General features: G+C 39.6%; 1 protein-coding gene across 1 annotated transcript; it reads left to right on the top strand.

The window, feature by feature from the left end:
- The first annotated feature begins 1,424 nt into the window (after positions 1-1,424).
- Positions 1,425-13,234, top strand: SPO11 (SPO11 initiator of meiotic double stranded breaks). Its single transcript, XM_003212141.4, has 13 exons — positions 1,425-2,212; positions 4,501-4,614; positions 6,908-6,996; positions 7,561-7,627; positions 7,860-7,968; positions 8,545-8,631; positions 9,934-9,970; positions 10,192-10,301; positions 10,990-11,089; positions 11,250-11,287; positions 12,483-12,559; positions 12,788-12,899; positions 13,115-13,234. The coding sequence occupies exons 1-13, from the start codon at positions 2,124-2,126 to the stop codon at positions 13,232-13,234; spliced, it is 1,149 nt and encodes a 382-aa protein (XP_003212189.1). The 5' UTR covers positions 1,425-2,123.
- The last annotated feature ends 805 nt before the right edge of the window (positions 13,235-14,039 follow it).

Raw genomic sequence — 14,039 nt, 5'->3', positions numbered from 1 at the left:
TTCTATTACTGATTGTTGTTCATTTATTATCCTGGATACTAGTTTATTTGTTTACAAATGCATACATATTTATATACATATATTTAATTTCTTTTCTGTCAATTCTGGTGTAAGCACTGAGAATGTTGGTCCTGCTTTTTTTCTAATTGCTGTTTGCTGCTATGGAGAAGGGACAAGTCATTAAATTATCTTCTCTCATGTAGATATATATAGCTCTATTTGCAATCTGTCCCTAGGAGCAGGGTATTGTGTTGTCAGTTCTACATCAAACAAAAATCTGTTGATTTTGATGTTGAATTGTTGGAAAGAACTACAGAGTTTTTAAATAAATATTTCCGGAGTGATCTCAAGGTACCTAAAGGCCAAAAGACTGAAGATGAAAGAACTGAAAATTTCAATTCATTATTTCCCCTTTCTTCTTCTTGCCTCTGCTAAGTGAAGCACCTTGTGTTCGTATCTTAATAGCCTGGGGCTTTCCTCAGATAAATCAATTCTTGATTCTTTTAATTACCTACTCAGGATGGATTTGGACTGCTTACTCTCGTGAGTACCAGAAAAGAAACTTCATAGGCAGGAGCTAATGGAGCAACAGCATAAACCTGCTGTCTCCAACATTTAATGCCCCGTGTCATCAACCTGGCTAACAACAAGCCTAAGCATGGCGACTTTTGAAGTGCTGCTGGCAGTGAGCTAGGCACAGCACAGCTTCCAGTGTTACTGCCTGCTGTGCACAAAGTGCAGTGCTATCAGTGGTGAGCTCACTAGTATTTTCTCCAGAAAGGACAAGCCTTAAAGATATTTATCTCCTGAGTAGATACTAATATTCACAGAATGACCATTTTCAGTCAGTCGATTGCTCTGACACAGTTAGGAGTTTAAAAGTCCTTGGCCTATCATAGCTGTAGAGGTAAGAGCTGTATAAATCCCCAGACGTGGCTTTTCATTACAGCAGAGCTGCAGTGAGGGGTGCCCGTACTCTGCATTCAGAAACCACTGAGCAGAAAGAGCATATGGTTCATCCTGGGCACCACAGCACGTCTGCTTCAGCCACTGAGCAGAAGGTGGACACACACTGCTCTGCTGTTCTGCTCCCCCAGAAGTACTGCATCTTCTCTTGAAGATCATGGTGTCTTCTGAATTTCTGGCAGGAAAGAGGCAGATATCTAAAGAAAAATGGTATGAAACGCACCAAGATAGACATGTGGGGTTTCTTTCAAATTCACAGTTTAGCTGTGTATTGTCCATTTTGAAGTGATGCCCTCTGGCTGAGGGTTCCACATGAATCATACATGGCCCATTTCAGCCAAAAGTCTGACAATATTCCGTTTTTTTTTTTTTTAAAGCTCAGCTTCCTTGGAAGCCAGCAGTTCGTGGCTCAGCTCATAGCACTGCGGGTTGAGTATTTCTTCTGAACACAAGTTTTTAATAGTGCATTGAGAAAAATATGAAAACATATCCCAACTCTATTCTAAATCTTCTGAACACTGAAGGCAAGTTATAAAATTAGTATTAAATAAAGCTGTATTTCATTTAGGGAAAGGAAACTGACTTCTCAGCTTGGCACTGGGGCTTTCAGCTTTCTTCCAGCTACTGAGAGCTATCAGGAAGAAAAAATAACTGGTCGCTCAGGAAGGGTAAGGAAAGTGTTGATGAGCCAAGCCGCCATTTTGTGATCAATCATTTCACTGATTGCAGTGCCCACAGGGATCTGGGTGCTGCAGGGCTTTGCTTAAACAGCTGCTGAGGAACAGCAACCCTGGAGATTGATTTTGGCTTCAGTTGCTAATGCAGTCAGTAAGTCCCAGTCAGTCAGTCAGTCAGTGCCAGCCAGTCAGTGGGTCAGTCTGTGGGTCAGTCAGTCCATGGGTAAGTCGGTCAGGGCGGGAAAGGCTGCCAGATGTTGGCAAGGGTGGGGCCAACTCCCCCCTTGGAAAGGGCGGGAAAAGTCCTCGGTCAGTCAGGAAAAGCCGTTCTTCAACGCAAGCTCTGCAGCACATGTCTGCTTTCCCTGAACAGCTACCCCTACAGTTTCTCTTTATGTCCCAAAATAGCCTTCTCTAATCTGGCAGTCTCTTTAAAACAGCTCCAACCCTTCCAGGGAGGCTGGGTGCGCAGTGCCCGCCATGGAGGAGCGCGGTGCTGAGGCGCTGGTTGGGCACGAGGATGGCTCCGAGGAAACCAGAGCGTCGGCTCGTGGCAGCCACGTCCCTAGGTAACAGCTGGGAAATGCTGCACTTGTGCTCTTTCCATGGTAGGATTAACTCCTACCAAGTTGGCAGTGCTTGTGCAAAAGTGAGAAACACTCTGCTGCTGTAACATGGGAAAGAGCAGCTCTCACACTGTCCCAGCACAGCTGGGTTTCCTCAGACTTCCCAGCAAATTTGTAGGTACAGACAGCAGTGCAGAAAACAGTGACAACAAACACATTGAGTATCATGGTGATGTAACAGACAGGGAGCATCTCAGGGGTATCTTAAGAGGAAAAGGATAATAATCGTAATAGCTTGACTTGGAGAACTCTTGGTCTCTGTGGCAGGGCATGGGGAATGCGTGCTTCTAGCGTTCAGTTTGCAGCTCTGGGGCTTGGAGTGCATTGCTTTACCACAGTGCAGATACTGGTAACTGTTTCTGTACAGTTATGTTATGCTTGCTTGCTCACTGTGCTATAAAATGAGTCTTATATGCTACTAATGTTCAAGATCACTGCCTGTGCTATCCAGAAGCTGGTGTCTATTCACACTGTTAGAAATGCTGTGTGACACAGTGCTGCCCTCAGCCCCGTTGCAGTGTTAGCTAAACCACGGGGAATGTCATGCAGGCATACTTGGCCAGCACTGCATGTTTGCTTATGAAAACTCAGTTTATCTCTGCAAAGGGAGGTGGAATATCAGCAAGGGGTACAAATAGAATTGCTGTCCTCTTCCTCCTATTTTGTCTCAATTATAGCTTGTGTTGGCCAAGCACTGAGGAAAAGGGTGGGAACAGCAGCCTAGGCTTTCACATTCATGAAGTGCAAATGGAATATTCAGACAGTTACAGTGAACAGAACCAAATGAATATGTAAAATACTTACAGGAATCAGAACAATGACATGGCTTAGATTTACCAGCAACCCAACCATTCATTCATCCATCTGCTTATACATATTTTTGTTATCTTCAACTCTAGTTTTTGTAAACTTGCTCTGTACCTTAGCCTTTCTATTTTGCTGTCACCCTTCACTGCGTTACACATTTAGCTCACCAGCTGACCATTTCCTCTCTACTTTATAGAACTGCTATTTTGGATAATGTGCGTTACATAGGATGTTACGTTGAAGGAACAGACCATGAGTGGAAGTCAGAAAATCTTGTCTCTCTGTGATCAAATTTAATCTTAATGGAGAAAAAAAAATTAGTACTACTAGTAGGTTTGTGTTATACACAGATACTATGATGAATAATTTAAAAGAAAAGATTAATACTTCCCAGAAATTGTTCCCAAAGAATGAGAATCTTGGTTTAGCAAAACAATGAGGAAGTGCAAGTTGAGTTACAAAGTGGAAGAAATGTATTCAGATGACAGAAGAGAACTTTAATGACACCTCATTGTTGTTTAGGGACACTCATAGCAAGGTTTAAAACATTATTCCGACTGATTTTGTAACGGTAGGATAATTCATTCTTTGTGTGTTACTTAATGACAAAATAGGTCTTTGCTGATACATCTTTGTGCTAATATAAGTTTTTGTTTGTCTGTTGTTTTTGGTTTTCTACTCTTCAATCCCATCTATACTTACGATGGCATATAACAGAGTTGTAATGTTAAGGACAGCTGAAATGTTGGTGTCAGATTGCTTATGAAAATAAAGAGCATCTGTCATAACACTCAGAGCAGCCTAAAGTTTGGATGTAATGCGTCTGCTTGCAAGGTTACTTGGTCTTTTTAGGTGAAAGATGCAGGTTCTGTTCTTTGCATCTGTTGAGACCAAGCCTTCGTATAATTAAAACCCTTAACAGTTTGTTTAGAGCAACAGATCAAAAGGTTAATGTGCAGTGGTACAACAGGAAGTATTTGTTCTGTTGAACTTTTTTTCTAAATTTACAGCATTTAAAAACAACTTAGCACAAATCACAGCCAAGGCCAATATTACATCATTTGAAGTAAAACATTAATCATGAATCAGAAACCAGCCAGCTGCTCTGAAAGCTCAGCTGGTGAAAAATCCACTGGTTTTAGGGTTGAATAGAAATGTACTTTTAATTGTGCTCTCAGTCATGAATCTGGAATGGAAAGTCAAATCTTACATGGAAACTAAGGAGAAGGACATGCAAAAACAAAGAAGGTTTTGCAATGTGTATACATACAAATATATATGTGTGTGTGTGTGTGTATGTATGTATACATGCCTGAAGAAGTTTTGAATTAAATGATTTCTGGAAGGATGAGGATAAATGATCAAAATGCAAAGTAGAACTATGTTAAATTATATGAACTGCTTAATTGTTTTCTTTCTTTCAGTTCTGAAGTTCTTGAAGCAATAGAAAATGTTATTCTAGATGTGCTTAAAAGTTTGGCCAAAAATCAAGCACCTGTTCTCACACTGGCTAATAGATCAGATTGGAGGAATGTAGAGTAAGTACAATGTGTTTTGAAGTCTTGCCTTATATGAATATGTATGCCACAAATACAATGATTTTATAATTTCCACAAAAGTTGAACTGACGTAGTTCTATCAGAATCAGTAATTCAGCTTCTTGAAAAACTACTGTACAAAGTGACACACGAGCAGACATCATGCATTAACTAAAGAGCAGGCCATAGCATGAAGGAGAATGTAAAACTTCTGTAGAAAGAATGAGAAAGAAAAGAGGTCCTATAACCATATATTTTCTAGATGCAGTAGAAAACAGAAATAGTACGTTGTGTTTGATTAAAAAAGAAAAAAGAAAAAAAAAGCAGAACTGTTTTAGGCTGGAAACACTCACAATTTTGCTTACCAATCCATTTACAGTGCTTTCTCTTTTTCTCTGCTTTTCTTCATGGTATTTTATTTCTTCAAATGATAGCAATAAGCATGTCCTCCTTTTATCCTTCAAAGAAGATAGTTGCCAGCTCTTACCATTCTCTTACTTCCATGCTGTGTCCATACACCATCGTAAGTCCATTATTTGCCAAATAAAGTAAAACCAGATTCTGCAATGTTATCTACATTTCAGATCTCATGCCAGCTTACCTAGGCAGGAGCAGAGAAAGAACAACCTGTCCTTTATATCACAGCTTTGTAGAAGTCCATGTAACGGTACTTTTCCAAGGCATGAATTTCAACTGAGAATGAGAAATCCATTACTTTTTATAGTACGAAAGCAAAAGGATAAAGGAAGGCATGGATCTGTTCCTTGTCTTGTAATAGCTTTGGGCACCCATGAGCTAAAGGATAGTTAGATCAATATGACTGCAGAGGTCCTTGTAAGTGGACACATTACAAACACTGGAGATTGAGAAAGCATAGCAGACCTTCCATGCATAACACCTCAGTGGAATACTCACTTAATGAGAACAGTAAATTTCTATCAATCAAAGTGAAGGTCCCAAAGGTAATTAGCTAACTGAAACGCTTGTATGCCCCAGTGGATGCAGTGGTTGGTGTTCTGATGGCTTGACAACAAACGTTTTATTTCAATGGCTGTAGAATGAAAACATTATAACAAAGCTTTGCCATCTTTGGCAGTCTCAGGGGAACGGCCATTCTGGGCTAGGAAAACAAATGTGGGGTGTAATTTGCCATCAGAACGTATAGAGGGAAAACGTTCAAATGAAAACAGCATCACAGTTTGTTAAAAATAAGACACATCAATCAAATTTAAAAAGCTGAACCATTATTTATGGAGAAATGGAATCTTGCATAGGCATTCCACTGAGTGAAAACATTTGTAGATATCCAGAGAGAGATTTACCTGGGAATGAGGTCAACTTATGGGAATGCCAGACCTAAAGCAGGATGTGTGCTTTATAGAAAGTTACTCTGTAGGGACCTGTGCAAGGCCAGGAAGGATAGCTGGGGGCTGGCTGGCAAGCTAGGCTGACCCTTCCTTGTGAGCCATCTGTGGGGGCTGTGGGGTTGGTTCTTAGGCAGACTGTTCTCTAAAAGAAGTGTTCCTATCGACCTTAGTGGAGCACAGAGGTGACTGCTGCTCTGTGCAGATCTGATGCAGGCAGCAGGCAGTGAAAAGCACACAGCCTTCTCAGTGCTGCAACACTGCAGGACGGTGACTGCCGAGCAGCTGGGAGCTGTGCTGCACTGGTTGTGCTCTGCCACCCAAAGGATGCGAGGAGCAAAGAAAGGCTTAGAGAAACCTGATGTGATTTTGTATGAAATGATGGTCACTTCACTGTCAGTGCCTTTAAAAAGTACGTGCAGAGTTCTAAAGTGGAAGCGAGTGCTGTGTAGACAGGCTCTCAGACCTGAGGGCACTACAAAGAAAACACCATCTCTTTTGGTGAAATGTGTACCTCCAGATACAAAATGAAACGGTGCGGATCACTGAGATGGGACAGCTGTTCAGAGAATAGGGTGCCCCACAATTTTCTTTCCAAAAGTTCCAAGAATGAAATCGAGTTGAGTTATTCTGATAATAATTTAAGGGCGCAAATTAGATCATACCATTGTAAAATCAAATAGTTACACTTTCTCATACATTGTACATCAGAAAGTTACTGATGTTAGACTTGAAGTGTATACTGATAATGAATCACATTTTTTTCCCTTTATTTATTTGTTTGCTGCTAGTCTATCATGTCTGAAAATAGAACAAGCATCTTTGACTTTAGGAGAGGGCTCTCGGTCTGAGTAATCTTGGATAAAATCATTTACATATCCTTACCTTGTAAGTTGACAGTTTTATTGCATTTGTTTGCCATATGTCAGATTTAAAGATTCTGTAGGTCTGCAAATGATACCACATTCTACCACAAAACAAATCAGAAGCGACTGCCCTGCAACAGCACCAAAGTTTGGTAAGTTCCAAAGTTGAATTCTTAACTTGTTTGTTGTATTTTAGTTTGAAACTTTGTAAAAGAAGTAATTTATGCCTTGTGTGCTAGAAGACTAATAAAACTGATACTAATGAAAAGCACTTCAGCTTTTCTCTATTGCATTATAGTGTTCTTACAGTTTCTGTGCTGCCTGACTGAATGTCAGATTGAGGCATATTTGCAAAGTCTACATGTAAAAGCATCACCCTCCTCCAAAAAGCCAGCTGGGAAAGGAATCTTGGAGTACAGACAATAAGCCACTTTACTTTTCCAGATCAGGCAATGAATTTCTTCATCTGGACAGCAGGACATGTTCCTTCACTCAGCTCCTTTATATGCAGCTTTTTCTAACTGCTAGAAATTACTGAGTCTGCTGATGGGTGCCATCTCTCAGTATTTCACACCATGTTAAAATATATGCACAAGTCGTGTTCATGTTTTACTGTTTTATTGCATGAGACACAAATATCGGTCAACATAAATACAGATGATTGCATGTGCATTTCTGAACATTGACAAAAATAAATTTATAATGCATTTTTTCAGCTATGATGCTCAAAATATTATCTATGATCTATAAGATGGTGCAGAGCAATTCGTATGCAACTAAAAGGTAATGTCACATTTCTGTAACTTCAAATGCAGTCGTATTTTAAGAACGCTGTTGGGGAAGCAGTGTGGGATGCAAATCTTTCAGATAACAGATTTCTCTGTGGGAAATACTTTACAGTGGTTTGATTATCCATGCCTTCGGCTGAGTGTTACTCTGTATTCTGACAGCCTGTTAGCTTTTTCAATATTGTAATCAATACTGTAATTACAAGTACATGTTTTTGTCTTGCCAGAGATATATACTACTCGGATACACTCCTGTTTGGTAGCCAGAGAGTTGTGGATGATTTAATCAACGAAATCTCTTGCATGCTTCAGATACCTCGAAGAAGTCTGCATATTGTAAGTGGTTTATGATTACTGTTTTTATTCTGTAATCATTTTCAAATCATATGGATAGTCTGTGAAGCTGAAATATCAAAGAAACCTGATTAAGTTCTACCATAACATTTGAAAGGTTCCTGTTTTCAGAGAAAATTCATATAGTTTGCTTGCTTCCAAGAGTGGCACAAAGTGCTAGCCAAGGTCACAAGGCCTTTTGCTATTACCTGGGAAGGCAGTGCAGAGTGCAAGGCATCTGCTTTGCAGTTTATGCTGAGATGACCTGCTAGTGTGGGGATTAAGTGGAAGTTTCAAGTGAGTCAGACATACAGCCATCTGAATGTCCTGTATCTCATGCTTTACAAGAATTATTTTGTACACACAAATGCAGTTGTTTCTGTAATTTATTGTAAATCCACCTTTATATCCATGCTGTCAACAATGTTGCTTTGTGTTTTAAGAGGTCGATGGCTGCTGATAGCAGCTTGTTACCAGTTGGAGTGTTTTCCAGAAGTTTCTTGGTTTGCCCATTCAGTAACAGTAAAATAAAAGCACGTAATTGCCAATTTACTCTATGCAACTTATTATTTTTTTCAGCTGTCTACGACTAAAGGTTTTGTTGCCGGTAACTTAAGTTATACTGAGGAAGATGGTACAAAAGTGAATTGTACCAGTGGTGCAACAGTATGTATTAAATAACAGTAACAGTAATTAGAATAAATAGAATAGTTGCATTTGGAAGGGACCTACATAGATCAACTACCTCTGTGTGATACCCTGTACTTCATGTAGCTCAGGTTGCTCCATACAGACCTGACACTCACCCTCTCTAACTTCTTTAGTAGTAACAACACAGAAAAAAAGAATAAACTGAGCCACAATAGTAAGAGGAGTAATTATCTTCTGGACCCAAACCATGTTGTCATTTACACAAGTTTGATAATAATGCTCTATTAGCATAAGAGGTAATATTCTCATCATGTGCCCAACAGTGTACAACCAAAGATCTGTGAATATAACATCAGGGTAGTTAGTTTCAGAATATCACTAATACAGGACTTGCAAGCATTAGAAGGGCTTGTATAATCAACTGATGTTATCAAAGGTGATACTGAGCTATAGAGAAGTTTATAACCACAGCTGTATAAGCAGCCAGGAATTGCTGATTGCTATCGCTGTTCAGGTTATGAAAGTGGAAGCAGAACTGTGACTTGCTGACTGTTGTCACGATTTCCTGACAAATGTGCTCGTTGTAAGCTTAATCCGGTCGCTTCCAAACGGAAAGATTACTTTAGCTGCCCATCATACTTTGTTTTTAAGCAAAGTGTGAAGACCCCTGTTGTTAATACTCTTCTACAGCTCTTCATAGTTTTATTTGCTGGCACCGGAGGTGATTTAGCAGTCAGAAATAAAACCAGACCACACACTTCAATATAGACACATTCTTTTGCCAACTTCTTCCTCCAGTCCCTGCTCTGTTATCCATATGCTTGCCAGATTGACCCAATCCTAATACGAGATGTAAAGTAAACATTACTGTGCCTTAAACTGTTGCAGCAATATAGTTATAAAAGCAGGTTACAGGTTAATAAAAGAAAGGATTAAATGGTCTTCCAAAGAGAAAGCCCAAATGCTTTAAACCTGGATTAAATTTGCAATCTTAAATTGGCCTCGAGCTGACTTTTCTTCTGGCTAAAAGAGATGTGAAATGAATCAGGACATTGTTTTCTATGTAAGCCCATACAAAGAGATGATCTTCTGCAACAGTAGCACTGATGCACTTCAAAAAAAAAAACATGCAATAGAGCAGGATATGAAAGGTTGAATGTACTTATAAAGCAGTGAAAATGTCAAGATTGATCTTATATATTAGAAGATGAATGGTTGTTTTAGGATGTAATGGTGTCCTTCATTACCTAATGTTGTTATTTTAAAACATATCATTTTCTCTATCATAAATTATTGGTTTTGTTTGTGTTGTTTTAGGCAGTTACCGTGCCATCTAATGTTCAAGGAATTAAAAGTATCCTTTGAGCAGAAACTCTCAGTGTGGACTGAAAAAATAAAGTAAAAACAAAGAATATTCCAAGTTAAACCATGTTCTGGTAATTTTTTTCTCTGCCTGTTGGCTCTGAAATTGAGTCAAGAGCTGCTTTTGGCTCTAGAATAAGTATTTCAGAACATTCAGATTGAACGGATTGCTGGGACGGATTGTTTTACACGCAGGTAGCCTTAACATAAAAGATCTGTACTCACATGCCAAATTTATATTAATTGTAGAAAAAGATGCAACTTTTCAGAGACTCCTGGATGATGAGTTCTGCATTAAATTGGCCCCATGCATAATGATTACGGTATGCAGTTTACATTTCGTTGTGCTCAGTTAGACATCAGAATTTACAAGATACCTCAGCATCATAACGGTGCTCAAACTTGGCCAAAAGACAGTAAAAAATAGTGTATCTTAGCATCTTTGTACTGTTTTATTATACAAAATGAACACTGTAAAGACTTATTTCCTCCAACCATCCTCTTAGAGCCTGGTAGCTTATCAAACTCGTCTGGGTGCTGCAAAGTCACACAAGGCCCCTGCCGTTGTCCTCCAGGATCCTAAACTTAGCAAGCCCAAGTGAAGTAAAACTGTTTGATTTTTGGATTTCATTGAAAGAGTTACGGAGCTTGCAGAATTAATTCATTCATTAGTTAATTAGGAACTGGAGGGATGTGTAAGTATCCACATCTACATGTTCTGGGACAAAGTAGCCCACAAGGAGGAAGAAACTTACGCCCCTATCTAAGGCAGAGAAGCACTTATACTCTGTAGCACACCGTACATACCTTGTTTTACATTGTTTCTTTAGTGCTACAAATACTTTTGAGAAGGAAAAAAAGCAGCCTTTTTCTTTTAATGCTTAACGCCTATTGGAGAAATTTTCCTGCAGGCGTTTTGTTTGCAAGTTTTAATTGGCAAATGTAAGCATATATGTAGCCAGGTGTTGTTTTAATTAATTTAAATCTGTCTGCTTCATTTTGTTTCCTTAGGGAAGAGGTATACCAGATCTTAATACACGACTTCTGGTCAGAAAGCTCTGGGATACATTTCAAATTCCTATTTTCACCCTTGTGGATGCAGATCCACACGGTAAGTCTGTAGAGGCTCTGTAACAGAAGAAGAAAGCAAGATTTACCTTGATTTTGATTTTGCGCTGTTATGCCATAAAAGTGAATTGTTAATGCAGTCTTCCTAAGCATTCCCAGTGTGAAGATAACAGATACTTGACAACTGGTATTCTTGAACCCAGGTGTGGAAATAATGTGTATCTACAAATATGGATCTGTGGTGAGTATCATTTTCCATTCAAATCTATTGATCTGTATTCAGCCTTGAAGTTTGGATGCACGATGAGTTAGAATGGTTACTAGCTCTTCTTATCTTCTTTGAACACAGGCACCATTTTTAGGCCTTGTGTATCTGCAAGAAGAGCTTCTTCCTGTAACAAAAAGAAATTGGATAACGATGTCAGTTGTTTCATTTAACTGTATCTCAGTTTCTTCCTGCTACGCAGGCAGTTTTCAGGAAATCCAAATAGAAAAGCATTTTCCATTTGGCTTTGTTTCTGCCATAGAAGACAAATGATGGCTGGAAGAAGCTGGGGAGGAAAAGGACATAACTTGTGAGATAGGTGAACAGCATGGTCCTCCAAAGAATCGTGTTGTGTTGGTGAAGGTTTTGGTTTGGGGTGAGAATTTGTGTTTGGATACATATTTTAGCGTGGAAAATTATGGAGGAAGAGGCAGAGGGAACAAGTAGGGGCACTGTATTACATCACTAAAACAATAGGTCCAGAAAGACAATATGGAAGGCAGGCAGGCTGCAGAGAGCAGGAACAGTTTGCTTGGGAGATGGAGGAAGAACATCTAAAGAAAACAAAGAAACAAATAAACCCCTCCTTCTGGAAACTGTCATGGCTGATGTCCAGGCTCAAGTATATGTCATAACACGTGCCTCAGGGACCTGTGTGGAGACAGAACTCATGTGTTTTCAGGTGATCTGCCAGGATTTTAGCTCTGCCAGAAATGTGTGTAAACTGATAGAACAGCATCTTCCAGGATTAAAATAGATTATCGGGTTTCTGATAATCTTACACAGTGAAATTCACTGATTATATATAATGTGGTAGCAGGAAATATCAGGAATTTCCAATTGTAGCTGTCACTGCTTCTCCTGGCTTCAGTTTTGTTTGGCAATCAAGTCAGGCTGACTGCAAACAAATAAACAAAAACAAGAAGATGAAAGAACAGAATGGACAAATCTAGAATCTTTCATGCTGAAGGTGGCAAGCCATAAAAGAGAAACTGTTCTCAGGAATGGGGTATGGTGAGTTCCAGTTGCACTATTTCCTCCTCTAAAGTTTTGATAGTGAAAAGAGCCAACCAGCCCTGTAATGCAACCTGACTGTAGCCAAGAAAGGTTTCTATCTCAAAGGATTTAACTAAAAGTCTCTGAATGTTACAGCTGGCTTTTCTTATTCCAGTCAATGTCTTTTGAGGCTCACCAGCTCACCGTTCCATGCATAAAGTGGCTTGGTCTCCTTCCATCTGATATCAAGAGGTTAGTTATTTCCCAGAAGGAATGAAAGTCTTCTTCTCTTTCATAGACAGTAAATAAAATCTGCCTAAATTCATCAAACAAACAAAGCCACAATAACGAAACAAACATGCAACACTTGAATCCAATATTGTTTGCTGTTTTCATCCATTATTCTGGCTTATAGAAGTAACTTGAAATCAGTGTTTCTGAAATATATGAGAAAATGTAATAACTTTATTTACTTTTCAGATTAAACATACGGGAAGATATCCTGATTCCATTTACAAAGCAAGATCAAAACAAGTTAACAAGTCTACAAAAGAGACCTTACATTGCTTGTCAGCCAGCGTGGAAAGAAGAAGTATGTACAAAGCTATCTCCTATTCCTCACTTCCACAGGGCAAATCCTGTCACCTGCAGCCCTGTTCCTTCTTATTCTTATAAACTCTCAGTATAGCAGAAAGGTTTTGCAACAGTAAAAAAGGGCACGATTGAGAAAGTCCATGTCTACCCCTGGGTCTGGGTCTGGCTGTTACAGCATCACATATTAATTAGTTCCTTTTTTATTTCTTTTAGCTGGAAATTATGGCAGCGTCTAAAATGAAGGCTGAAATCCAAGTTCTAACTTCTCTTTCATCAGATTATCTTTCCAGAGTGTATTTACCAAACAAATTGCAATTTTGTGGATGGATATGAATGCCTGTTTGCAAATGGGCTGTTTTTCTTCATATTGATTTGTTTTCTTGACTAAGAGAAAAACAGAGAAGCAAAGGAGTGTGCATCAGCATCTTGCTCAGTTTGTTATTGTAACTAGATTAGGATTGTCTCTTCTCTCTATTTCGAGCTGTAAAAGGGATCACGGCTCTTTTACAGAGTACAGTTCGTTCCACTCCGTGCCTTCAGCACTGCATGTGTTCCTTCCACCCAGGGAACGTTGTTATAGATGGCAGTTAGGATCGTATCGACGAATTGTTTTGTCTTCTGTCTTAAAGCAGAAAACGATGCTGCGCACACCTTTCCATTTCTGCAAAGTAAAGGACTTTGTTGGCAGCTTGTTGTAAGCACCTCCTTGTGGAAAGGACGGCAGCCCGGCACTGCGCTGCTCCGTGTTCCCTGCGCTCGGGCTACAGCGCACAGCCAGTGCTTCACTCCCGCACATCCCAAACCGCTGCAAACGTTCCAGCGACCCAACTGTTATTTGTTTGGAGTGAGCAAGCACGCAGATGTTGCTCATTAAGAGTCTAATAAGCAATCTTGTTAATGCTGCACATCACAACAAAACCCCTCGTTCGTTTTCTTTAGTTGGCTCCGAAACGGTGAAAAGGAGCCGGAAACGGCAGTGATTAAAGCGTATAATGAACCCTATGCGAAGAAATGAATTGACTGCGTGGGAAATTCAAACTCGATCCGCAGCCAAAACCGATGCACGTATTTCGGCAGACTTTTCTTTTTCCTCCCGCTGTACCAAATTAAAAACGAACCGGAACAGCTTTGCCACGCC

Source organism: Meleagris gallopavo, chromosome 22, assembly GCF_000146605.3.
Source record: "Meleagris gallopavo isolate NT-WF06-2002-E0010 breed Aviagen turkey brand Nicholas breeding stock chromosome 22, Turkey_5.1, whole genome shotgun sequence".
Classification (NCBI taxonomy): Eukaryota; Metazoa; Chordata; class Aves; order Galliformes; family Phasianidae; genus Meleagris; species Meleagris gallopavo.
The sequence above is the reverse complement of the archived record's forward strand: the minus strand, read 5'-3'. Positions and strand labels throughout refer to the sequence as shown.